This window comes from Atheta coriaria, unplaced genomic scaffold (genome assembly GCF_025399875.1).
Source record: "Atheta coriaria isolate IRGN ID8LTWV9N9 unplaced genomic scaffold, Caltech_Dcor_3.1 hic_scaffold_5_pilon, whole genome shotgun sequence".
NCBI classification, from domain to species: Eukaryota; Metazoa; Arthropoda; class Insecta; order Coleoptera; family Staphylinidae; genus Dalotia; species Dalotia coriaria.
Genome location: NW_027045447.1, coordinates 9,905,571 through 9,932,565, shown reverse-complemented (window position 1 = coordinate 9,932,565; position 26,995 = coordinate 9,905,571). Strand labels below are relative to the sequence as shown.

General features: G+C 37.7%; 4 protein-coding genes across 6 annotated transcripts in view; 3 read left to right on the top strand and 1 right to left on the bottom strand.

The window, feature by feature from the left end:
• oaf (out at first) overlaps positions 1-10,934 on the top strand; it is a 73,663-nt gene extending 62,729 nt beyond the window's left edge. Inside the window, exons 3-4 of the mRNA XM_065301908.1 lie at positions 260-578; positions 9,563-10,934. Of these exons, the coding sequence (XP_065157980.1) occupies positions 260-578; positions 9,563-9,885 (642 nt within the window). The 3' untranslated portion in view covers positions 9,886-10,934. The remainder of the gene's footprint in view (positions 1-259; positions 579-9,562) is intronic.
• Positions 6,881-8,632, top strand: LOC135791512 (sentrin-specific protease 1-like). The gene has a single exon (XM_065301905.1). It carries the CDS (start codon positions 7,637-7,639, stop codon positions 8,576-8,578), a length of 942 nt encoding a protein of 313 aa, XP_065157977.1. The 5' UTR covers positions 6,881-7,636; the 3' UTR covers positions 8,579-8,632.
• An 88-nt stretch (positions 10,935-11,022) lies between the features above and the next one.
• LOC135791508 (gamma-aminobutyric acid receptor subunit alpha-6) lies at positions 11,023-17,824 on the bottom strand. Its single transcript, XM_065301900.1, has 8 exons — positions 17,564-17,824; positions 14,777-15,087; positions 13,431-13,498; positions 12,830-13,050; positions 12,565-12,647; positions 12,183-12,317; positions 11,549-12,036; positions 11,023-11,490 (listed from the first exon to the last, which is right to left on the bottom strand). Exons 1-8 carry the CDS (start codon positions 17,608-17,610, stop codon positions 11,116-11,118), a joined length of 1,728 nt encoding a protein of 575 aa, XP_065157972.1. The 5' UTR covers positions 17,611-17,824; the 3' UTR covers positions 11,023-11,115.
• Positions 17,825-19,652: 1,828 nt separating this feature from the next.
• Positions 19,653-26,140, top strand: Lcch3 (Ligand-gated chloride channel homolog 3). 3 transcript variants are annotated; one of them, XM_065301903.1, is made up of 8 exons: positions 19,653-20,129; positions 21,589-21,680; positions 22,368-22,435; positions 22,921-23,066; positions 23,371-23,528; positions 23,595-23,879; positions 23,953-24,450; positions 24,588-26,140. In XM_065301903.1, the coding sequence occupies exons 1-8, from the start codon at positions 20,074-20,076 to the stop codon at positions 24,764-24,766; spliced, it is 1,482 nt and encodes a 493-aa protein (XP_065157975.1). In that variant the 5' UTR covers positions 19,653-20,073; the 3' UTR covers positions 24,767-26,140. The 3 variants fall into 3 exon arrangements, with proteins under 3 accessions (XP_065157975.1, XP_065157974.1, XP_065157976.1); XM_065301902.1 differs by having other exon boundaries at positions 19,654-20,129; positions 21,580-21,680; XM_065301904.1 differs by having other exon boundaries at positions 20,081-20,129; positions 21,603-21,680.
• The last annotated feature ends 855 nt before the right edge of the window (positions 26,141-26,995 follow it).

The following is a 26,995-nucleotide window of genomic DNA, read 5'->3' as shown; positions in this document are numbered from 1 at the left end:
TAATGATCGTTGGGAACACTGGGAACTGTCTCAGAAGCAGACTGTAAGCGCGGATCTCATCTTCCAAATGGGTAATTAACAATTCTAATGCGTTTCCGATTGGCAGCGCGCTGCAACCAGGTCATGCGGTTGAGTCAGCCGGATGAAACTAATCAAAGCACATGCAACTCCCATCCCCAATCTAACTTTGACAAACATTCTTATCTCTCTTATCTCACCTTATGCCCTAAATTCTCTAATTTTTTATTTTTATTTACAGGAAGTGCAAATTCTAAAAGCACTGATACTCGGCGAAGAAGAACGTGGTCAAAGCCAGTACCAGGTGATGTGCTTCATCTTTCACTTCCCGAAGGAAGCATTCATTTCATCGGACGCCATGTCCAAGCTGCGTCAGAAGAACCCCACAACAGTACGCATCCCCGAAGAAGATCGAGGACGTGAGAACTTCACCATGGACTATGCGGTTGATCTGACACTGGCGGGGATTATCTCCCCGCATATTGCAGACCTCTGCGCGGAAGCCCCCGAGAGCAGCTACACTCGATATGAGGATATTCAAATCTGGTCCGTCAATCAAGGTAAGACTAAAATAAATTTTACATTTCTGCATGTATTGCTTGGGAAGTCACGAAAAGTTGAAATTGGACTCGTATCTTAAACTTAAATAATACGCAGTGATAGGGCACTGCGGGAGGGCAAACGTGACTTATTCAAATTTCACTTTTACTCGCGTCGCGCAATCCTTCTACATCTACAATCTCCGATGCGCTTCGATGCCTCATCCTTCGTAGCTTGAACCCGGCGCCCGGAATGTCGACGTCGACGGAGCGTCCTCGTTTGTTGAGAAGTTAATTTAAGCGTCTCGAGTTTTATCAGAACTCAGCCAGGAACGTGTGTATACAGGGTGTCTTAGAAAAAGTCAGCAGTAAAAAAATTATCGCTTAAAAATGTATTGCGTGTTTTTAGATAATTATTTTTTTGTCAACGCTTTGTATTTTTTCTGTTTTTTGGGATTTATCCTGCGCGCCCAGGATATGACAATGCTGAGGCTTGATAATATAGACGGCGAATATACATGTTAGTTTTGAGTGAGTTTCCTAGTGGTGAGAGTGTATTTGGTGTCAGGTTGTCACGAGAAGGGATGACAACGACGCGCAGGACGCGCCTTCTGCTAATCTACGTTTCTGCATCAACACCTTCTTTCTCCTGAGCCGGCGCCGTTCTCCCATACCTGAATCTCCTCCAATTCAGTTAGCAAACAAAAGCAGACAAGCGCGACAACTTGACACAACATTCGAATTGCCGGCGCTGTCGCAGAAAAGTTTCGCCAACTGCCTGCGCGTCATGCGGGTACGGATTAACCCGGGTTTCTATAAACTTTTCAGACAGGTACAAATCGTCAATCGAACTTTAACCGCCGAAATAAACAACTTTTGCGAAAAGGTAAATGTGTCGCGGTGTGTTGTTTGGTGAATAAATAAAGCGGAGAATCAGGAATTGGGGTTATAATGTGAGGTGGTGAATACGCCCGCCGGATAAAAGCGGAAATTGATCAGACGCATTGTGCGAACCGGCGCCGGGAATGGAGTCGGTTCGAGGAGCGAATTTGCTATTCAACCACAACCGCACAAACGCCCATAACCTACGCACACTGTGAACATAACCAATACTATACAATATACTAGCGGGTTAGCTTTTTGAATGGGTTCTCCTATCCCACGGGCTGTTATATCGTTTACATCAATGCGTTCAATACCAACGATTCGCACATTCAAATTTAATGGAAGCGTGTTTTCACACATACACAATACATGCAACTATATCGGGAGTTCGGTTGGTAGTATAATATAATTTTTAGCTTGTTGCATACAAGGAATTTGAGGTTATGCATTTAATATAGTGTTAATAGACTGGACCGCGATTGAGACGTGTATAACGTTTTATTTTTGACATAATTTGTAATTTGAAACGGTGATATTGTGGAATTAATAAAGGATAATAGCATGTCTAGGAAATAATTGAAATGTCTGAATTCTGAATGTGAAATTTCATTGGTTCATATTCTTAGTGAGAAATGGAATGGCACTTTGCAGATACGTTTCCCGGTTTTGCCGAGAACCGTAATAGAACCTAATGTACAATTACCTTGTAATGGCGTCGACGGCAGAAGCAGAGGTGGCACCTGCCATGTAATGCATAATAATGGCAATTCTTGCTCTAATCGAATTTATAGGTTATGCACGTATTCGATACAAAAACCCACATATAGATGGTATTGCGTTACGTAATTTCGATTTGTAACGCGCGCATCTTGAACGAATGAGTTAGACATGTGGTGTGAGACTCCAAAAGGTTGGGGGAGAGTTTGATAGCGCACGAAGAAGGGCGGAAATTAATGTCACAGCCGGGGCAGTATTCCATTTCCCATTTTCGGCACGACGACGGCCACTAAAACGCCCAGTAATGGCGCGTCACCCATCCTCTGTGCTAACCTCTCCAGCTTCGCCTGCTTTCAATACACCTACGAAAATATAGGTATGTTGTACACCGCACGTTTGTAAACACTATATATGGACGCAGGCGGAATGGGCGTATGAATCGCACGTATAAATTTCGATCAAATATCCTGTGGAGTATTGCCGTATGCGGGTATTATACTGTTGTTGAACAAGAAAGCGCCAATCGCAATAAGCTCAGCAACATAAACAAGCAATACTGTCTCTGTGGGTGGTGTGAGGGTGATGGGGATGCGGTAAATACAGAAAGTAAACAAAAATTGAAATTCGTGTATATGGGAATTATATTGATGGTGAAATTTGTGAAATTTTAGCGAATTTCAACGAAAAAGAAAAATTTTATGAAAAAAATATGGACGATAGATGGCGATACTTACTATAAACTTTGCGTTTTTCTCTTTTGGAAGTTGCAAGTCGGTTTTTTATTGTTTCATGTTCATATAATGTTTATTGTGTTAAATAAAATTTAAAAAACGAATTCAATTATTTCGAATTTGTATTATTATTTTAACTGACTCAACGTAAACGAATTTATTTATTTGGTTAAATGCACGCGCTCGGCACCAGCTCGGCGTGTTATTGTTGAGTTAATGTTTTTACACTTGCACGCGTTTAAATTTAAATTCTCCGCGTTAGCGGCGGAGGCGCCGGCCGGATTAATTATCATAATAAAATAAAAGCGTTCGCGTGTGTGCTATATACGAGTGTGCGGAACGCGGCCGTTTATATGGATTTTCATAAACCCATTATAAATATACGCATTGGATGCGCAAACCTCAAGCGTAGTCCGTTTTTAATGAAAATGAACGATCGCAAGAACGTCGCTGCCCGCGCGCAACTTTTCATTAATCAACAGTGGAAAAAAATGACGACGAGACGCATTAAAGTAAGGGCTTTGTTGCGGGGCTCCCAAATTACCAGATTGAAAGGTGAAAGGTTCATTATGACACGCTGTGGGATTAGTAATTCTACTAGACACCAGGTGGCGTTTATTTTTCATAATTTATTAGGCAAAAAAGCAGACGAAGCGTTGGTTTTTCAAAATTTGTGAATTATGGCAAATGACACGGCCATTTTTCACTCCCGTTCCATGTTTACCACCCTCTACTGTTATTCCCGGGTGCATTTCGTCCATATTCGGGCGGTGATTTTTTGACACGCGTGCATTATGGACTTTACCACGCCACACACGCCGAAAACGCGCACATATTTGTGTTGATGGCGTTGCCGCCGACGCCATTGTTGCATCAGGTGATAGATTAATGCTGGTTCAAAGCTCTGTTTAGCATGTTTGTGCGCGCAGTTAACACCGTGTTCGCCTGTGATTGATATCCCGTTTTTTGTTGATGCAGGACGAACGTTTTTTTTCTGCGTTTTTTTTTGTACAAAAATTTAAAACATTTTATTCGTATTGTTGTATTTTTTTAACATCAAACGCAGGACGCGGCTATTCATTATCGCCCGGTCGAACAACACGTTCGAAACGTTCATTAGTTTAATTGCGACTGCGATTTTAATTTGGCAAGCGTTTATTTCGAAATTAATTCGAATTCGTGGCTGCACCGCGCCTGAAAATGAGTTGTTTGTTTACACGTGTTTTGTTCGGCAAAGTGATTGCTCATTGTTCTTCCGCAACAAATTATTTTCATGAAGTTGGAGATTTAATCACATTTTAACATTTCAAACCGACACAGAATGATTGCGTTTATTTTAGGTATTTTATTTTATACTAGATGGCGCTGGTTGAATTTTATGAGTAGCTTAGAATTGGAATTTTTTATTTATGACACGTAGTTTTATATAATCATAAAAAATATTTAGGAAGGATGAATGATGAATCCTACTGTCAGGTATAATTCTTATCAGGCGAATTATACGACGCAATTATACGATGCGCATTTATCCAATCACGAAATGACGAACGCCGCGTGCAATTGCCATGATCGATGTTATTAAATCAACATCAGTAATGTCAATGTATAGATGTCAGCGTGAACAATGGCGTCGCTCTTGTGCCCGCCGCACCTGAGTGGTGCGGTGTGCGTCAGTTGTCCTGCGAGTTTTCGCCGACGAATTTATTGCCGATCAATTCGCAGATTGGAGTGGCAGCAACAACGCCGCTCGGTCACGAGGTCGGCGATAAATAAATGCGAATTGTTCGGCAGCGCATCCTCTTCTGCGGATGGCAGCAGACAAAAAACGACAACAGCGTCCTACATTGCGTTTTTAATATTTTGCGCCATTTCAACATTTTTCTGGTTTTATGTAAATGAACAACAAATAAGCTAAACCCATTTATTTACATTGCGGATCAATTTACCCGCTCTGCTTTTAATTAAACCATATCGATTTATTACCATCCGCTGGTTATGCGCGCCATCTGGATTATCTTCGCCGGACGCCAGTAAGGAATTACCCGCAATCGATTTGTTGAATAGGCCGTAATTCAATCAGGTATAATTTATGACCTAACCTCAATTGGAGGATAATAACATGGCGGATGTCGTATGCCACGCCATCTATCGGTGATGTATGTGTGGTTAATAATTATAAAATGCATTAATAATGCGCATGACATTTAGCATTGTTTGAATTTGCTGCTAGTGGCATTTACTGCGAGGTATTCATGGCGCGTCGTCAACATTTCAACATTTATAGCTCACGTATTACAATCTTACTATATCTCCATCATAATGTCGCAGGGCGCGGAGGCGGCCGTCGACAATGCGTTTTCTTTGTTTGCTGGCGCCGCTGCCGCGCGGACGATAATTTATCTCCTTCGTTTCTTCATTCATTCGTCGGTCTTCGTGTTAGGCATGTGCTTAATGCAGTCGTTCCGAGTTCATAATGTTGTTCGTTTATAATGATGAGTTATAATGTCGATTTACGCCCATCATTTTCGGTGTTGCTGGATGTTTTCTTCAGACAATTTCCAAGGCCACGTGGGGTAGAAAATCAATGTTTTGCATTACTGCGAATTGTATAATCTATGATTTCAAAAGTTTTTGAGGTAAAATTTCACGCAGCGTTATAATGAGTCTTTATTTACTTTACTTTATTTTTCTAGGGATTTTAGGAAACATATTTCGTTTTTGTATAAAAGTCGCCACCACGTGACGCCAGCTTGCGCAGTTAATTTTTCCCCCTGTGTCTCAATTCACCCTCTTTAGTATATAATGTTGCTGTTTGAAATTTATTAATTTTCTGCCCGAAAACGAACAGATGTTACAAAATAAAACTGACACCGTTTCTCGCACTCCTGTGCAGTCCTTTGGTTTTTACTTATTTGCGTTTAGCGTTTATGGCACGAAACGGGCAATATCATTTTCTCGTTTGCTCGCGATGCTGCGGAAATTTATATGTTTAATATTTTCAAATCTCTTCAAATCCTTAAAATCTCACAATGGTGATTACGTAATTACAAAAAGGATGCTTCGAATTTATTTTCGTACTTTCAAGTTAACTCAGTTTTAATTAAAATACTATGTGCAGAGCAACGGTCTAAATAAAACAACATTTTATACAGTGGCGTAGCATCTTTATTTTTACCCGCATGGGGCGCCATCTATCGTTGATATTTTTTACCCAGTAAAAGATTGGTACTCATTAAATGAGATTTAAAATATATTTCAAGTATTGAAACATAAAAACTTTACTATTGTTTCGACGCAGTTTGAATGCGCAGCTTATAATAGCACAAAATCTTTTGATCATTTGCAACTCACGTTTGAAATTGTAAATTGCTTTGAACGGCAGAATATTAAACATAAGCGGATTTCATTTCCCAAGCAGCTTGCAAGTTGACTTTCAACTTTCAACTCGTTTGCCAAACGCTTCGAATTTACATATTTTTTATGAGTGTAATTATTTTAATTCAATTCCGAGTGACGCTTAATGCAAATGTGCTCGTAAAATTTGTTGTCGGAGATCGCCGAGATCACTCGTGATAATTGGTCGCAGTTTGGCTCTAATTGTGCAAACTCTCAAGGAGATGTGTGTTTGCTGGACCGTCATTGCCGTTAAATCTCAGCATGCGATATTAGTTCATTTTAATTAATCCGTGCGGTCGAGTGGCTGCTCGAAAGCAATTTGTATGCAAATCGGGTGTTGCTAACCTCAACTATCCTCTACTAACAACTACACTAGAGTAGCTACCTGGGATATGTTGGTGTTCGGACGCATACAGGGTGAGACCATTAACGCTATCACTGACAAGTACTGAGTACTTCAATATTCATTAGTAAAAAATTAATTTACGTTCATCTCGAGAACGGTGAGGGCTATTTAGCAAATTTTGGTTTTGAAATATTTGTAGTAGTCTTAGGAAATCTCACAAGGGGAGAAAATATGAAGAAATTGCAAGAAATATTTTTTTTTATTTAAAAATGTTTTAAAATGTTTTATTGACTTGAGCATTTACAACATTTAAAATTTTTCTTCTTCTTTTTCCCCAAATTAGTATCTTCATTATTAAAAACTTCTTGTTCTTGTTCTTGTTCAATTCTGTCCTGAATTTTCTTCCTGTCTTTATCCAAAAACCCCCGATTTCCTTTCAAATCCTTACCAAACATCCAATTACAAGCATTCACTCCATGCTCCTCTTCATACTCTGTCAAATTCGTATGGAAATATTTCGGATTCATATATCCGAAGAGCTTTCTAGCTCCAATTAGCGGTGGCAACACAGGATCTTTCTCTTTGCTCAACTTCAATTTCTTACACGTTACCAACATATGATCACCAACTTCTTCTTTTGATTCTCCATCGGCAGGATCTGCCTCAAACGAAGTTTGTCCATCATAATCAGTGCGATAAACTGACTTCATTCGTTTCCTGTACATCTCTTTGATTTTTTGAATAGATAGCTCTAACCCGACATCTTTAACATTAATCTTTGTATCTAACCAAACTGCACCTTCCGGTAATATCTTATACTCGTCAAGGTTTTCCTTCGCTAGAGTTGATTTTATGAATGTTTTCTTCCTGTAATCTGCTTGGTAGGTTGAGATAAAAGCCATTGTTTTAACAGAAATTTTCACATTCAACAAAAATATTAATAATGACAATTACAAGATGCCAATGAAAATGATACAGTGACAGTGTCAAAATTTCACGTAAAAATGGGTCAGCTCTGCAGTATTTTTACGAAATTAACCGTTTTAATCCTATCCCCACTCGCGAATCAAATCGTAAAGGAACATGTCCTTGAATGTGAGCGCCGGGAACAAGACCTCGAACTCATTCAGAGACTAGGTCAAGAGCGAGCTCACGCGTTGCCATTTCCCATACAAAAAAGACAACGATTAACCGTGCAATCGTCGGAGATAATCAACAGTTTTCGAGATGCCTCGACAAGCGCCCAGCTTGAATACTCACTGTGTCCACTCAACGCAAAACAGGAAGCTATCGTGGCATACTCCCTGGATGAGAGCCGCAGCCTCACGACGATACTTGCTTGCAAATTCGAGCTGACCATCATACGCAGGGATATGTTAACGCTGCATGGTAATAATTGGTTGAACAACGAGATAATCAACTTTTACATGAAGATGATCATCGAGCGTAGTCGTAATGCATTGAATAATTTCCCGGATGTATATTGTTTTGATTCGTCGTTTTATCCGAAATTAGTGAAGGATGGGCCGTTTTCAACTAAAAAGTGGACTAAGACAGTGAATATTTTTCATCATGAGCTGATTTTTATACCGATGCATATCGGGTTGCATTGGTGTTTAATTTGCATCAATATGGCGGAACAGAAAGTCGTTTATTATGATAGTGGTCCTAAGAGCGTGAATAATTGTCTAAATATTATCATGAAGTATCTATACGTAGAGTATGAGGATAAACAAGGCAGTGTTCTGGATGTGGATAATTGGAAGTTGGAATCTGCACGTGGTGTACCCCAGCATAAGCATGCGGGTGATTGTGGCGTTTTTGTCTGTGCAATCGCCGAGTTTTTAAGTCGCCAAGCACCGTTTACCTTCACACATGCAGATATTCCTCTGATTCGTAAGAGGATGGTTGTGGAGATAATGATTGGCGGATTATTGGTACAATAGTAATGGAAATTTTTGTTGGCATTTTGTGCAAAATTAAACCATTTAAACTGATAATTTATTTAAGTTGCTTCTCGTTTTCTTAAATTCTCCAATTTCGTGTTGCAAACGGTAACGGTTTAATGTGGGTTATCTCGTCTCGGACGATTCGACATTGCATTCCGCATTCCGCGTTCGGCGTGCGTTCGAGCGCAATTTAATTCATTCGAAATTACGCTGCACAATGCTCTCGGCCAGCACAATATGCATTCGTTTCGCTTGCGCTAACATTTTACCGTGGCGGTTATTTTTGTTATTTATTTTCAGCCCAGCGAAAACATCCGGGACAATGGGACGCACTGTTGCTCCTCATCGCTCATTGCGTTTCATTTCATTTCAATTTTTTTTTTCATTTGATTCTGTCGTGTATTTTTATTTTCGTATTTTTCTTCTTTTGTTTGTATTCTTTATCATCTGTTCTCCCCTCAGCGACGTGACAATCAAGCGCCGGATGTTGTTGACTTAGTTGATTAGTTTTCTGCCTTTGGCAAATAAACTACGTTCGTGGCTTACTGAAAAAAGAAAGAAATCGTTGCGAATTCGGTGGGTATTCGTTTGAGGCCTAATGTAGTATGTAGATTGTGTCAAATTCGTAATTTTGAATTTGCAAGCACGAAGCGGACATGCTTTTTATGCGGTGATATAAAACTTTGCTTTGAAGCGAAATTAAGAACTTATCTCGGCGCGTTCTGCTTGTTTTTCTACGGTTCCGGAAAATGCCAAGCTTTGTGAGGAAAATGCTATAAGATAAGGCGATTCTTAATGCGCGATGCCGTCGAAGATTACGTCTTGTCCTGGGTCTACGCTGCTTATCCCGACTGCTAAATACCTTTTGAGTTATATCTTGCAAGTTACACTTTTTACTTCTTATTTTCTGCATAGTTATAGTGAAAATAGGAAAAAGGTTTAAAAACCTCACCCTATCATCGTTTCTGTTTGTTGTTTTAGGCATACCTGAAGCAACATACCTTCAAGTTTTAAAACGTTTCCCAACGGTGGCTGATCCCCGTCTGGCAAACGAGGTGCATACTGCTGATGCACACACCAACGACATCGACAGCTGCTCACTGGTGAAGAAGGTATGGTCGCCATGCCAATGTCACCTTGAGCTCTGCATCGGTTGGTATCCTTGCGGTCTGAAATACTGCAAAGGAAAGGGTGAGAGCAAGAACACGGCGATGACGTACCGCTGCGGCATCAAGACATGTCGCAAGTGCCACCTGTTCTCATACTACGTGCCCCAGAAGCAGATTTGTCTCTGGGACGAATGACAAAGGGCGGCGACGACGCCGAACTGGGACGATTGAATGACTCCATTTCTGCGTCGAGTCTGCTTGTTGCCTTATAGAACAAAAATTGACAGAATACCAGAAAACTATTCTCTTGTAAAAAAAAATGAAAACGAACCTCTTAAAATATTGGACCAACATGCCTTAGACGTAAAGAAATATTTGGCGAATACTTGGTTTGCTTTCTGTAAAAAAATTCAAGAATTTAATTTTAAATTAATCAAAATGAAAAGAAAATTGTATATAAGCCAACAACTTCCTAGTTTCTTCATGTAATGACGTATATTTTAGATAAATGTACTTTATTTTCATTACTCATAGTATTTAAATGATAAGGGCTATTTTATACTACTCTTCTTCGAGATAAGCAACAATGTGTAAAATGTAAATTACTGACAGAGATAATTTTCTAGCAGTTTCTAGCCTGATGTGAATAATACGCTCTCCAAACAACTCCATCAGCAACTTAAAACAATACAAGCAGTAACTAAATGTTGTTAATATTAACACAAAACCAGTTTTAACGTAACATTGTCAAAGGATGCTTAGCGTTTATTTAATACACTGTAAAAATTACAACTGAAAAAGAAAAACAAATGAATATTGTATAATGTTTGTAAGGAAAAATATACGGAGATAATTGGTACATTAAAAAACACATCAACGGTAGTTACAAATATCCTGAAAAGAACTAGTTTAGAACAATAGAGTAAAAAGTAGAGTAGTGCATAGTAGATAATTACAATAATGACAAGTTGAATTTTATATACTATACGGCTTATCGATTTTCTTACGAAAGAAAAATGCAGAAACCTTTATGTGAAAAGAAAATTTTGCGTGGGAGGAAAATCTAGTTCGGCTTTTCGCCTGCAGATTTCCCTGGTTGTATCAGTAAGAGGAAAATTCGGAAACCCCAGTACAACAACCTGTTGATAACTGTATTAGACATGACGTGTTCTTAAATGTAATAATCAATGTTTAAAATAATGAGGATTTGATGGAAAATAAATGTCTATGTGATTATTGATTTATTTTAGGCCATTGATAAGCATTTTCACATAATAACTACGATTACAGTAGCAGCAAAAGCTATTTCAGACAAAATATTTAAAGGTTACACCGAGTTGATGAATAATAAATACATTCACAATTATATGAATGAATTTTACGTTTAAACTGAATTATTACGCCAAAAGAAAACGAAAAATGCGTTTAATGGCTTAAAGAATGCAATGGCGTATCACCCCACTTAAAGTCCTCCTGATATGTATAGTAAATCAGCCAGTAAATAACATTCAAGATGGTGAACGACAACGGAAACATTACTCTTGCTGCTTGGTCAATGTATGACACACTATTAATGTGTCTTGCGCCATGATCACTTCCACCACTTCCAGCGGCTTCTCTTTGTCTTTGTTTACGGAATTTATCATCACCTATCAAACACTTCCAAAACTGACGCCATTTTGGTAGCCGATATTCTGTCTGAGTTTGGCGCTCCATTGTTAGACGAACAGATGGCGGTGGTGTATTATTGGTCAGTGATGTTCTTCGGTCATAATGAAGGCCTACATTTAATCCGGGGTTCTGTAAAAATAACATATTTGTCTTGAATTAATTATATAGTAAGTAAAGCAATACTTACATTATAAATAGGACATATCAAAGAACTCCTGCGTCGAGTATGAGTATTGCCATTTCCGTTTCCCATAACAGTATTATCCACTAAATCCATGGGGTTTCTTACGACGATTTCGTCATGTTGGTCCATACAATCGACCCACTCATCTTCGTCAACTGGGATCTCCCCACTGCCGACTTTAGTAAAGTAATGCACTCCAGCAAATTCCAGTAAAGTGGCAATGCAATAGAAAAAGCAAGATAACAGAAACCAGTCCAACGCGGTAGCATAACGCACTTTAGGCAGGTCCGTACGTGAATCCAAACTTATCGTAGATAATGTTAGCACGGTTGTTATTCCCAGTCCGACGCGATCACTAGTTGCCTCGCGATGAATCCAAAATGACACCCAAGAAAGGACCACGATCAGTATGCAAGGGACATATACTTGTATGAGGAAGTATCCGGTATGTCGTTGCAAATTGAAAGATACTTGCAGGACGGAAAATTCACCTAGAAATTACAAATTAAACAAACATAATGTCATAAAAAGCATTATGCACGTTTGACTAATTTTTGAAACTAGATTAGCTGGTAAAAACGTTGAGCGTGGATTTTCACAAGTGGAAAAGGCGATAATGACATTACTTCCGGTTTACCTTCGCGCCGGCGAAACGTGAAATTCCTGTACGGAAAGCTCATCAGATCAAACTGGGATAGAGTCATTCCGGGAATGAAACTCACGCTGGCGTCGTCCAACCACTGATAAACCAATTCGTTGGAAGTGTATGCATCTATAAAAGATATAATTGTATAATTCACAAGTGAATTATGGAAATGTCATTTACTAGAAGTAAAAATTAAATTTTTGTGAATTCTGAGAATTTGATTATAGTTTAATACTAATATAACTAAATGTCGAAAGTTGCCATTTTGTTACCATGACATGACCTCACTGCACCTCTTCATGCGTGTTTTCGTGAGTGTGTTAATTTTATTAAGTTAATTGAGGATAATAAAAATTTAATTCGGTTTACTCACAGCTGCCAAGGATGAGCGGGCAAGATTGTCGGTCCATGGGAAACGAGCGCAACTCCATCGGGCATTTCGCCTTAATCGTCAGCCTGCGGACGATGAAAATTGCAGGCGCGGCATATTAATGAGCACACATTAATAACAACCCTTTTGCTTTCAACCAAGTGGACATTTTTAATTTGAGATTATTATTAATAACGCACCGCGTTTGTGAGATTGAAATTTTCATCAAAGGTACTTTGATATAATTGATGGTTAGCAATATTCTTACCGCATGGAATACAGAATGTCGCCATCTTGACTAATGCGGAGCAGTTTGTTGGGCACGGTGATGGTGTGCACGTAAGAGTTTTTGCCGTTGTAGAAGTAGGTGTCCGGCCGCCAGATGCGTTCCAGCATCTTGATGGAAAGCGACAGCGACTTGATGGGGCCGAGAAAAGACAATCGCCGGTCGCGCCAATACTGACGAAAATAGCAGTCCATCGAGTATTCCTGTCGCAGACGCATACAATTTGTATTTTCATAATAAAACAATCGGAACTATCAGCGAGAAAGTAAACGAAGTTTCATATTGAACTATCTCAGATAATAGTTTCATTAAGGATATTATCATAGGAAATTGCATTCATTGTACAATATTCTACTTATAACCAAATTTTCTTTTTATAACAGATTGTGAATTTAATTGCCTCATATAAGGTTATGAAATTGTAATTTTGGTTATGTTAGTTTATGCTATAATGGCTGCATATATTATATTTTATGCGTATAAACCTATGACCTAATTGCAAGAAATGATGATTTGATGTACGCGGAAATTTGATACCAATTTAAAAAGATTTATTACCAAATTAACCAACTCGCAAACTCACCATATCCAACTCCGAGACGGGCCCCATGCTACGGATTAAAATGTTCGTCTTCACAACGGTGGGTTTGTCTGAAATTAGCACAATTACATGATGAATTAGATTTCTCAAAAGTGAATTCTTTGAAACAAACAATTTCAGTATAATTTATGCACGGTGAATCACAAGTAACAACGAATTTTTAAAATACTGAAAACTTAAATTGAATAGGTACTTATTTTTTCTGGAAGAATAATAGTCTAACATAATTATTATTTAAAATAATTATTTCATGAGCATATAAGGTATGGTTTTTGAAATGTTTTCTTAAAAACTTGAAAGAAATTAAAGCGTTGTTTTTCAATTTATGAAAAAAAAAGTTGCATAATCTTTCGTTATTCGCTTTAATCTCATTATTCATTATATTATGCAGAACAATTCATGAATAAACGAATCGGAACAACTTCAAGTTCCAGGCACCAGGATGCTGCCTGGAACGAATCTAATCTCGCTTTCGGACAAACCCCTGACGTAACGCGCTAATGCGGATATTCGGCAGGACACTGACGCGATCAACGGATAACGAAAAATTAATATTTAATTAAATCCATCTCACAAACTCACATCGCTTGCATAATAGCCACATCCCGCCCTTAATCGCATCACATTCTAATCATATAAGGATGATTTTATGATATGCACAACGTTTAATTTCAATTATTAGAAATAATTGATGTTTCTAGATGAAAAGGTATTGGTACCGAGATTTTAGATAAAATACAATGAGTTTAATTGCATGTGGCAGATTTTCCATTAATTCCTTTAGCTTATAAAAAATAATCTAATCGATGTTGACGGTTTCCGTTATCCTGGACCAGATTTAACCAAATTTTGTTTTTAAAATTTTTAACTTTTAAGAAATAAGTTTTAACTTTAAATATTTGTATTATAAACAACACTGATGTAGACCAGAAGCTATTTTTTTGTTGTTCATGAAGTCAAAGAAGTATATGAAGTTACCACGTCGTGGTTTGTAATGAAATGAATGACGTAATAAAAAGGCACGCTCGTTAAGAATGCCCGAACACACACCGTGGCCGGCTGCCAGCAAATCCGTACCGTTGCGCCCTTTGATCTTTTGTAACCTCATAGTTACATTACCTGCATTCGTGTAATGGTGGGTCAAAATAGCTAGCATGCAAACGCAGAGGGTTAAACACCCGGGTGCGGGACACTACACCAGTGAGTTTAAAGCGTGTCATTCCACACATATTCGAAAATCTAGCGCAGAATTTACCGGGATTAAAATATTAAAATTTAAACATCCGAAACTATTTTTTCACAAAAACTTTTTCTTGTTTTACTCATACCTTGTCCATGTGATGGTAATTGTGAGCTTTCATAGTTCTTGAGGAGGTTTTCCAGCAGCGTGGTGATGTTCTTGCTGAAATGTGCGTTTGCGGATCGTTTTCGTCGTCCTTCCATATCATTAGCGTTCTTATCGAACGTGCTGTTATCATCGACGTGCACCTTTGGCGGACGCGCGTAACGCGTGTACCGTGTCCGATGTGAAAAATCCAAAACGATCGACGACAAGTTATGGCCGATCACGACGTGCTGCTTTAAATTCGCATCGCCCAAACTCTTCAGGAGCGAAATCGAAGACTCCGAGAACCAAACCCTTGATTAAATTGTGATATAAACATCAAATTACATCAGTCTTTTATATTTAAAGAAAAATTTACAAAAAATTCTACGTTATATACAAAGCAAAACCACATTAACCACCTAAAAGGACAAAAGATAAAGGACAGAATAAACAAATGCGGTGTTTGTCCGTAGAAAAAGTTATGAAGCGATTTTGAATCGCAAAGAATACAAAGGATGATGAACTCTCCCCGAGTAAGGACAACCGCAAAGCAAGGATTAACCGACATCGGTTACTTTTCATCTCGGATTACAACGTTAGATATTATTTATTACAAAAATTAGGAAAAAATATTCCAACGCTTCATAATCTGCGTCCTTTCTGTTGTAACTAACTAGTGGGACATGATGAATGCTCCACCGAAGGATTAAACCAACTACGCCCCAAAATGTAAGATTATAAGGACTTGTAAGCACATAGGGTGTAAGATCCAAAATGGGGCCATTGTTTAACTAATAATTAATTACTGATAGGTCCTTATATCCGTGTGGGCATCTCCCATCGCGAGTGTATAAATCTTCAAGACAGCGACACTGACAATGCAGATAAAATGCTAATTAATGTTTGAGTAACGATGACCGAATGACCCTCTTCTTCATCAACCAACAAGTAAACAGAAGTCAGAAAATCGTCATTTTCTAAATTGCTTCACGAACAAATTAACTCCTGCAGCGCCGGTTGCTTGTTTAACGGTTTTTCTATTTAACGTAGAGGTTTTCCAGCTGGTAATCTTTGATTTCGCTCGAAGGCGCGCCGGAATTCCGAATTGCTGCTTGTCTATTCTTGGCCGTGTGAGTGATATTAGTTGAAGCAGCACACATCCCATCAACCGCGAGACCGTGAAGATGGCGGCGACGACGAGACACTCGTTTGCGATTTCAGCTGAATCCGCGTTTGTTTTGTGCTCGTTTAAAAGCTTGCTCTAAACACTTGAGAAAATCAATTTTCAAACTGATAGACTTTAACGCACACACGCATATCTACCACACGACCACAACCACAAGTTTACCATGGTTTCATCAGAGTACACGTGGTGGCTGTGACGGCAGTTTGGTGGAGAGTTTCGTCGACGAGACGAGACTAAGTGGTCTTGTTTCCAACTCATTTAAAGAAGTAAATTTAAATTTTGGCGATTTTTTTCGGTTTCATTTTTTAACAAATATGATCAGTTTATGAGGGAAATAAAATTATTGTTTTTATTTTCTCACATTTTCAACTTTCCGTGGACTTAAACAAATATTTTAAAATCAAAATGAGTTAAATTGGTCCAACCGTTCTCGAGTTAATTCATTTTTATGTTTAAAAAAACATAATTTTTTAATTTGTTATAATTCTTTTTAAAAAATGATATAACCAATTATCTAAAATGATATTTAAGTTTTAAACTTTATATTTTAAACTCTTTTATCAGATTTTTATCAGATTTTAACATTTATTGGTTTCTGACTTATTGACAATTTTTATTCAATTTTCCTCCAATCATATGAAAACATTTCCTTCCAGCATGTTTACCCAACCATAAACATCCTTTCTAATACTATTTTAATCAATACCGAACGATTTTATTAATAGCAAAGTTACAGCACGACAAAAATTACCAACATTTCGTTTTTATATCTAATGATTTGCGAGAGGAGATGACATCTTGTCACATTATTAAGTAAATATTGGTCTATTGCTCGATATTTTTGGCCATCGTTCAGCAGTCCTCCCTAGATAAATATTGCTCAAATCGATGCGTATGAAAAAGGTTGCTGTTACTTTTTCATGCTTGTCGGTCGTCGACGGCATGTCAGTTGCATGTGTAATGTGTAGTATTCAACCCGCGCGCGCCTCGAAAACAAAGCACTTGACGGCAGAGCTGACGGGAAAAGACAGAAATCCGAAAGCCACGTATGATAATATTAATAACACCGAGTCGAGCTAACATCACTCACTCACTATTCGATTCGCGCATTAAATTATACAGAAACAGATTTTTTTTGATTTTTACGAGAAAACGAAATATTTACCGCTATAAATCTCAATTTTTCTGCAGTATTAAATAAATTATTTTGGTTGGATTTCTCCTGCGACGTTAGTTAATTGTTTGTTGAATTTCTTAAGAACTTCGCACCCTTTTCAACTACTCTTTGCGAGGTTTGCACTTTGTTACTCTTTGTTTCTGTGGTTTTCTTATTTACGAATTTAAGACTTGCGACTTGTCTACGACTGCATTATCCACGCATTACTTTTCTTTTGTGGCTGGGTGCTACTCTCAAGGTGGATTCGTTTTCCAAAGGACTTCGCACAGACTACTCGGCTACGACTAAATGGATATTTATGGCTTACCGGACACTATTACACTTGACGATTCGGATTTCAACAAGAATTTTCACTCAGATACTTTTTCCCATCACACACATTTTCATCAACAAAACAACATAAAATTTAGTATAACAATACTTACATATGGATAGTTATAACGCTGATGATTAATACACTGCACTTTAACATTTTGGGAGAGTTTTGGTCCGATCACTGCAAGTTCTTCTTCACTTGTGGCTAAAAAACTGCAAGTAGTGTAGATAGTGGATTGAATTAATAGGGATAATAAATAACGATGGAAATTCGGAGAGATGCAATTAGTTTTCGTCTAGTGTGATGGTGCGATGCGCGCGAGTATCGCGAAACACACGTTTCGCGTTCGGGAAACGCACGCCGAGGGCGAGATGAGCGCAAAACTTTCAAACACGACGCCGGCCACCCGCATGTGCGATTCCGCGAAGGATTCGCGCTTGCGTTATGTCGCTTCGACGCGGACTAGGTTACCATCTGCTCTGCAAATAATAGGAATTATTATGAAGAGGTAGAAATTATAATTAAATCAATAAAATTAAAAAAATGTTTGTAATTTGTGTTTTGGGAACTGCTCTCAAAAAAGTGCTTAATTATTTGTAGTTATTACACAAACCTATTAAATTACTCATTAAAAGTGCAGAATTTTTGCAATAAAATTAATGTAGAAAAATAAAAATTATTTTCAATACCCAAGAAGTGGATCTAAAATGTTTTAATTTTAAAAATTCCGTAATTTTTCAAAAATTTATAAAAAATAAATCAATACGTGTTATTTTAAGTAAAACATGTTATCAATCACCCAAAAATTAATTACCCATACTTGGTATTTGTGGTAATTAATTAAAACGCCGTGATTTTTAAAAAATTAAAGAAAATCACACAAAATTTAATTTCACAATTTGTGACTGGTTAAAATTGATTCGCACTGTGACTGCAACATGCTGCCGAATAAATGACCAAAATTATATTTATCGGAGGCGAGCTTTCGCCAGCCATGCTCGCGCATAATCAATTCAATCGCCGGCGGCACGCGTGTATTAAACATCCCCCGATTCGCTTTTATTTTCTTTCGATAATTCTCGAAAGCGGTGACGAAGTGGCGTTTGCTTGTTTGCACAGGCAAATATTCTATTAGGAGCTAAATCATCAAATACGTAGAAAATCCAGGAGTGCATTAGTCACAAAGCTACATAATCACGTTATAATATACTTTATTCCAAAAAAATTAAGGGTAGAAAACGGGTGATTTTTTTATTGGTGCATGCATATGCATGAAGACATGGGTGTATGGATGTAAGTGTAAAATGTGGTATGGCAAATAAATGGAATTAAGTAATTAGTCGGGAATTAGGCGGCGACGCAATTTTGCGTTTCGGGGACAGGCAGCGGTCGGTTTTATAGCTTGTAGTCGCATTTCCACGCTGCCACCCTTCAACATTCTTACACTTATTGCATTAGACATTCAGCCTGCGACTAATACTATTACGCTGGCACATGCGTAGCTTTTATTAAATATATTTCAGTAAAAATGTAATATATAATTGTTACGTTTGTAAATATTTATTTGGAGTATCGCAATAAAGGAATATTATAGTCTGAACCTTGCGGCTAGAATATACAACCATTCTAGAACCTCACCGCAAAACTAGAAATATTTTATTTGTTTCTTTTACTGGTTTCATTTTATTTCTTTGAAACTATAGGAAAGTATTATGTGGAGGCGCCGGGTACTTGCACAAAAATAAAACATTTCAGGGAAATATTGGCAAACACAAAACTTGTAAAATGCAAAATACTCGTATGTTTCCATGAGTTTGGGGGCAATAAAAGTTTTAAAAAACGTGGCCAATGGTCATTGTGATCCTGTCATGCAAACGGACAAATTATTGGCAAAAGTTTTATCCGCGCCAATTGTAAACTTTAAGTTTTTCGAACTTTCTGGATAAACGAACATGCACAAGATTATAAAAACTTAAACGTGAAGTTAATGTTGATTGCAGACTGAAAATTATTATTTATTCAATGGGGACGTGTCAATGAAAATTTAAAATAACAATCTGGGGAGAGGTACGTGTATGGTTTTTGTTTGAAAATAATTACATTAAAATGATGTGGACAGATGTCGCTGAGTCATACAATTGCATGCGTTCGTTGGCGTTTCTCGCAGCCGCCTCCACATCTTGCTGGCGGCGAGTCTGCGCGTTTGTCATCAGCTGCAAAATTTGCTCCACTCTCGAGGCCGCAGCATCCCACCGCTTCGCAGCACTGCGAAATGTGCGAAATTGTGCACCGAGCGACGGCTGCAAATTTAACCAACGCGCGTTACAACGCCGTCTCTAGACTCTACAACGAAGTATTCCACTAACATTAGATGCTAGATCACCTGCGTTAGTGCACTACCAATTGACGTTGTTGTATTGTAAATAAATAAATAATGTGATGGCGGTAGTAAATAAACTCAACAAAGGTGACGTATGTCGTGAGTTGATGGTCGCGTGAGACCGTTGTGGGGTAGGACCGTTTTTGGAAGACGATTGAGTGAGGCCCCATCGATGTGGTTGAGGGTTAGTGGAACACAACGCGGTTTCACACGTTTGGTGGACGATTTTGTACCGCAAGATGATGCTGTGGCTGTTTCTGGTTGCTGTGTGCAAAGATCTTCAACCGTCCGACGGGTGAGTTTAACAAGGTCAAAAGTTAATAATAACAAAACATTATAATAAGTTATTATCAGTTAAGAATACCAGTTCAGACTTTAATAAAAACATGTTTTGGGGGATTTTTGTTTATTTTTATAAAAACACTCAGTTCTAATCATGTAAATAATGTAAATAAAGAACAAACGCAGTTAAAAAATAATTCAGAATTTGTGTACAACAAGGAAATAATTTTATATAAAGTTAAAATTATGAGCAAAGGCACAGAAAATTGTTTTTTTTTTTCTGATATGCCAATGGTTATTTAATAATATTTAATAAACCAACTAAGTTCTCGTAAATTTGTCAGTAAGTTAGTTAGAAAGTTATTAATTTAGGTCAAATTGGCCTGATTTTACAACATGTCAGAAATGCTGGTAAATAGGACAGTTATAAACTTCTGAATTAGAATGAGAGAAACTCAATGAATTTGCTGTCAGCGAAATAAACGGATCGTATATTTCTCTGTCAACCAAACCGAGCGAAAACTCTCCTGACGAGTAACAACAGAAAATCATTGTCAGATCATCAAAACCATCAATGTAACGTTTTTGGATGTACAAATAAACCCAAAAGAAAACAATTATTTCAAAACTCGGAGATTAGTTTAACTGAAATTAATTAAAAACTGTAAAATATTTAAGTTTTGATTTTAAAACTGCAATCAATCATAATGATGCCATCAATGGCAAACAACTTGATGGTATTGATGATGTGATGGTTTCGATGAGTTTGACGACTTGGCTGCGGTCGGAACGTATCGATTCATCACTCCACATCGCCCAGCATCACTTTTACCCCCAGTGCCCCAGTCAGTGTGCTTATCGTTTCTCACTCTTCGGGACTATCCCACACTTATCCACATGTTTCAATAATTCAGTACATGCAGCCCGAGTGCATTGATGCCTATATCAACTTTTTACGCTCCGCACTTGATTTGATGCGCATAGTCTCATAAAAATCGGATAAAACGACTTTTATTTATAAGCAATGTTAAGTGCCACGATATTGACACGACGACGGCAATATGCTTCGGATTCTCTGATTTGTTGAAGAGATTCTTATATACGAGTAGGGCATATATGAAGGTCTGATTTGTTGCTAAGAGTTTTTTTTTTTGATGGCACGTATTCGTGACGACAAGTACGTGACGTGAAGATATGAAGACGTAAAAACATAAAGCAATAAAAAGACATAAAGTAAAATTACAGATTATTATCCTTATAGTAATGGTGAATAATGATGTGGGCGTGGTTTAGGAAAATGTGGGCGTTGTTTTAATGGTGGTGGGCGGTGTTAGGGAAAAGGATGAACAAGGTTTAGGAATTGGGGATTCATATAAAAGTTTCATACATTTTCTGTTGAATTTTATGAGAAAATTTATGTATTTTTTATTAAAAATCTTTGGAAATTTTAATTTGTTTATTAGTGTTCACAGAAATATGGTTTCAGACCGTCTCGAAAACGTCACCCAAACGATATCCAAACTTTTGGAGGGTTACGACATTCGGTTACGACCCAATTTTGGAGGTAACTAATCTATTTTGAATAACACCCCAACATAACCTCATTATAACACATTATCCTTCTCTAAGTTAATAATTTTAATGATATTTTAAACTCTAAATACATTTTACAATAAAATTATCCCTTTTAATTTAAGGGATTGCAAATATTTTTTCGGGCAACCCAATTTTAAAATTATATTATGAACCGCAACATAACCTAATTTTGCAGACACGTGTGTCTACTCTTTTGGGGTTATGTATGCAAGGACAAGAGAAAGTTAAACTTTAAAAGACGCCTAAAAGGATGTCTAGTGTCTCTACTTGCGTAAATCTGGGTATCTAGGTTTTCAAATAGAGGCCAGGGTCTTGCACCAGACACTACGCAGCAACAACCTTCTTCCCAGTTTTACCTCATTCCAACTTAGGCACGAAGGAGACGAGGAAACGACTCGACAACATGTCTTGATATGGGATAATTGGATTCGCTTGTCCTTTATACCCCTTCTCCCCTTTTTACGCTCCTTCCTTTAAAACTGTTAGTACCTTACTTTGTACTTTTTGGAAAACACGTTTGCACACACAATACGGTCAAATCTAGAATTTTGTAAATTTGATTTACTATCTAGTTTAAATGCAATTTACCAGCAGGCAGCAAATTGCTTTCTATTTTTAGATTCACTGCAGTTTCAAAACAATAAATTACTTTTAGGTGAACCGCTCTACGTTGGTATGGATCTAACAATTGCCAGCTTCGATGCTATTTCAGAAGTCAATATGGTGAGTTGAAAGAAAAGTTAATTTTCCATTCCAGTTAATTGATAACCAGAAAATTGAAAAAAAAAAAGTGCGGTTGGAATTTCAATTAGTCTGTTTATGCGCACCCTCTTCAAGGCGCAATTATCCAACCGAGTACGATGGAAGCGTCGCAAAGACGGACGAGATTTCTATCTCTGTAGTTCTGTTGCTGCCAGCCAGCTGATTATATTTACGCGACGTTCGCGAAAATCGAATGAATGCGCAGTGGAGCAGTTTATATATCTGACGGGCATTTAGCGTCCTAATAGTGTTCGGAATCAACCAAGTCGACGAAAATCGGAAATTGGCACAGCTCGAAGTTCAGCCAAGCACACGACAAGTTTTACTAATGATTCGCTTCTTCTTTTCCTCAATACACCATTTTGGTAGTTCTAAGTCAGCCATGTACATGTTTACATCAACCATCTGCTTTAATTTAAAATTTAATCATGTTCGGTTTGTATTAGGATTATACCATCACGATGTATCTGAATCAATACTGGAAGGACGAACGATTGGCGTTCAGCAGCGAGGATGAGGTGCTGACGTTATCGGGGGACTTTGCCGAAAAAATCTGGGTGCCGGACACGTTCTTCGCCAACGATAAAAGCAGGTTGGTTCGTTCGCACGGGTTTATGTTTTTATTTTTTCCTTCAATGCAGCCCGCGCAATTGTTCCATAATCCAATCTACATTACAAATTTTGCGTGCGGGATGAAATACATGATTAAAAACATGAGCGCAGTTTTTTCTTCTTACACCTAAACGGGTTTATCTGAGATTTCGCGAGCGATTCTCACTTCAAAGCCTTGAAAGCTGCGCGCAGGGCAAATGCTTAACCCAATTTCCGACGCCAAGCGCCATCATCATCATCATCATCGTCATAAAAATCCATAGTTAGTCGAAATATGTTTACAGTTTTCTGCATGACGTCACCGAACGCAATAAATTGGTGCGGTTAAACGGCGAAGGTGGTATTACGTACGGTATGAGATTCACTACCACTTTAGCTTGTATGATGGACCTACATTATTATCCATTGGACTCACAAAATTGTACAGTCGAAATAGAAAGCTGTAAGTGATTATTACATAACCTAACTCATAGAAACATAACCTAATCTTTCAAATTGTAATTTATAGATGGCTATACAGTTATGGATGTTCTAATGTACTGGATGGATACACCAGTAAGAGGAGTAGAAGAAGCCGAGCTGCCGCAGTTTACAATTATTGGTTATGAGACCAACGACAGAAAAGAACGACTTGCTACTGGAATCTATCAAAGACTTTCGTTATCTTTTAAACTGCAGCGGAACATAGGTTATTTTGTCTTTCAAACGTATCTCCCTAGTATTTTGATTGTAATGTTATCGTGGGTTTCATTCTGGATTAATCACGAAGCGACAAGTGCAAGAGTAGCATTAGGTAACATAACCTCAACTCAATTTGAGTTATAACCTCTAATAACCTATATTTCTATAACCTAATTTTTTAATAGGTATTACGACGGTTTTAACAATGACAACAATAAGTACAGGAGTTCGAAGCTCACTCCCACGCATCAGTTACGTGAAAGCCATCGATATATACTTGGTAATGTGTTTTGTTTTCGTCTTTGCCGCGTTGTTGGAGTACGCCGCCGTAAATTACACGTACTGGGGAGCTCGCGCAAAGAAAAAAAGCAAAAAGGTGAAAGAAGACGAGAAGAAACTGGGGACCACGATAAAAACAGCCAGCCATACGAACGCCAGCGCCACCGAGCATGCAAATGGCGGTGGTGGAGGTGGAGGAAGCGGTAACGAAGACATCATTGAGCTGCAGGACGTACGGCTCAGCCCCATCGCGTCGATACGCAACCGACACAATACAAAAGCAGCCGCCGGCGGTTGCGGCGAGATCGATCCGACGCGTTTTCCGCCCAGCTTCAGAATCTCGCGTTCTACGGCATACTGCATCAATCCGCGAGCGCCAGGACTAAGATATCGCGGCGCCAGAGGTGAGAAAGAATATTATTCTGGGTGAATGTATTCGGAAAACTGGGAAAACCACTTAAACATGAATGTTTGCCAATGTTTCAAGTCAATTTTAACATACAGTGTGTTTTCATCACTTAATTTGAACGATATGTTTCAGGAAATCCCGTTCACAAGCCCAAAGTGCTCCACGCAATAAAACGCGGCGCTTCGGTGCTGAAGGCGTCAATGCCGAAAATCAAAGACGTCAACGTCATCGACAAATACTCGCGGATCATCTTCCCGGTAGCGTTCATGCTGTTCAACGCCGGCTACTGGATATTCTACTTCATCGAATAAATACATGTAAGAATAGAATCTGATAATATCAAGCGAAAACAGGAACAAAAACGAAATTTCCGAGTTAACTCCGGAAAGGTTTTTACAACGCCAGCATTGTGTAAATAGCATAAATACGAACACGCACATCACCAACAAAACATTTTGCTAGCTGCGACAATTTGACACTCTGCATGCGTGCGAAACGAAGTCGAGAATAATTGAAGTATTCGGCGATAACGAATTTAGCGTTAATGTTCAGCGTACAGATAAAAGCGGATTTTGCAGTTGGTTGCATTTACTAAACAAATGTAATTGATGTATCGCTCGAAATAAAGCGTTGATGGATTGTTTACGTATAGACTTTGGCAAACAACATTTGTGAATTGTGACAAGTTTTTGGGAACACGGGACTTCCTTTGAAAAACTAAAACAACATGTATTAGTAATTGTACTTGTACATACCAATAGTGTGTAATGTAATCGCAGAACAAAAAGTTTACAATTGAAAATCGAAATTTACGCTGAAAATTTTAAAATGACCAATAATTATCGAAAATTTATTGAGCAGATATTGAGATTGGCTTCATATTTTTAACTTGCAGTCAATTGTAGGCTGCGAACTTAAAATGGAAATGCAATTGGCGTCGTTCGAATCGACTGGATTGAAAAGCGGGTTAGAACCAAAAGAGATTTATCAAACTAAATATTTAAATAAATACAAATATGGTAAAGTGGAGTAGGTGTTTAACTATTTAATGGTGCAATATTTTTTTAGTTACTTAATTAAATATTAAGTTAAGAAAATGTTTATAACACATTTTAATCAAATTTGTTAGGAAATATATTTAATCAAGCTTCTATTATCTTTCAATTTATATTGGCATACATATGAATGCACCTGCAATAGTTTTTCACTTACATCACTTTACTTTATATAAGTATGTACTACTTGTAATGTGTACTTACCTACGTACGGGTAGTTGGAAGTGATTCAATAATATTAAGAAAAGCGCATTATATTAATCGGATTAAATAAACCTCTCTGTTTCTGCTCAGCAAAATATTATTATTATAACTTACATTATATAAAAAAAAAGATTTATATTATTGTTATCCGATAAAATATATTTAATAAGACTCCACTCGCTGAGCATTTAATAAAGTTCAAACAAGCAAAAAAAAAAAACAAGAAAATTTTAAATATTCAGGATATTTGAATTTAAATTCAGAGTTCCTTTTATTAACGTTATGTCATGTTAAACACAAAATTATTAAAATTATATCGAAGAAATATAAAAAAAGTTGTCAATGACAAAGATTGAAAATTTATGATGGCTGTTCAAAACAGAATTTTATTTGAAATACATTTAAATAAACGTATAAACATTAAAATATTTTGCTTGGTGTTTTGTACAAGAAATGCAAATGTGTCACGTACCCATGCCCAACGAAATGCCAACGGCATAGCAAACAACGAAAGAGAATTAAAACTTATCCTAAAATCAAAAGAAATAGAATGCAGTAAAATATGGAATGATAGATCGATTATTTCAGTAACATTTAACAAAATATAGAATACTAAAATTATCTATCTGGTGTCCCCAACTAGATGTTTACGTCGGCTGGCAATTCTCTTTCCTGTTTAGTCGGTCGTGCGCGGTAGTGGCGCGAGCACGTGTTTTGTTTGTGCGTCTATCTGCATAGTTATTAATCGTTTTTCCTAAAATGTTAATGTGATAGTGGCATGGATGACAATAAATTTCAGTGTGGTTTACCGTTATCGAATTGTCGCGCATGGAATCTGAAATCGAGTGACTTTATCCTAACATTTGTGGATGCCGTCGGATACCGTCCGCTTGCTAATTCGTGGAATTGGTATTATTGTTTATTTATTCATCGGTTAATTTGTTCAAATAAGCAACATTTCTTACTAATGTGCAAAGTCTGTTGTTAGCGGAAGAACAATTTAGTGAATGACGAAATGAATTTTATCAAGAAATGACCTCGGCAGGATTACACGGCTGCTTAAGAAAGTTTAGTTACTCGCAATGATCGGATCATTGCGCGCAGATGGCGCAACAATGTAGATTTACCTCGAAATGTTCCAGCGAGTGAATTTTGTTTTGTTCAATCGGTGCGATAACGACGAGCGCACATTTCACACTTTCGGCTTGTGTTATTTGTTGTTGCAAGTTCGGTACAACGTGTTATATTTTCTAAATCGCCGGTGACAATTAGTGTTAATAA

Excerpts from the sequence above, each read along its gene's own strand:
- LOC135791508 (XM_065301900.1), bottom strand. The coding sequence starts at position 17,610 with ATGTTAAAGTGCAGTGTATTAATCATCAGCGTTATAACTATCCATAT. Across the intron at positions 12,648-12,829 it reads GACATTCTGTATTCCATGCG|GCTGACGATTAAGGCGAAAT; the intron begins GTAAGAATATTG and ends CATCGTCCGCAG. Across the intron at positions 12,037-12,182 it reads CACGTTTCGCCGGCGCGAAG|GTGAATTTTCCGTCCTGCAA; the intron begins GTAAACCGGAAG and ends TGTAATTTCTAG.
- Lcch3 (XM_065301902.1), top strand. The coding sequence starts at position 20,074 with ATGATGCTGTGGCTGTTTCTGGTTGCTGTGTGCAAAGATCTTCAACCG. Across the intron at positions 20,130-21,579 it reads GATCTTCAACCGTCCGACGG|TGTTCACAGAAATATGGTTT; the intron begins GTGAGTTTAACA and ends TTTGTTTATTAG. Across the intron at positions 23,067-23,370 it reads TTCGCCAACGATAAAAGCAG|TTTTCTGCATGACGTCACCG; the intron begins GTTGGTTCGTTC and ends ATATGTTTACAG.
- LOC135791512 (XM_065301905.1), top strand. The coding sequence starts at position 7,637 with ATGGGTCAGCTCTGCAGTATTTTTACGAAATTAACCGTTTTAATCCTA.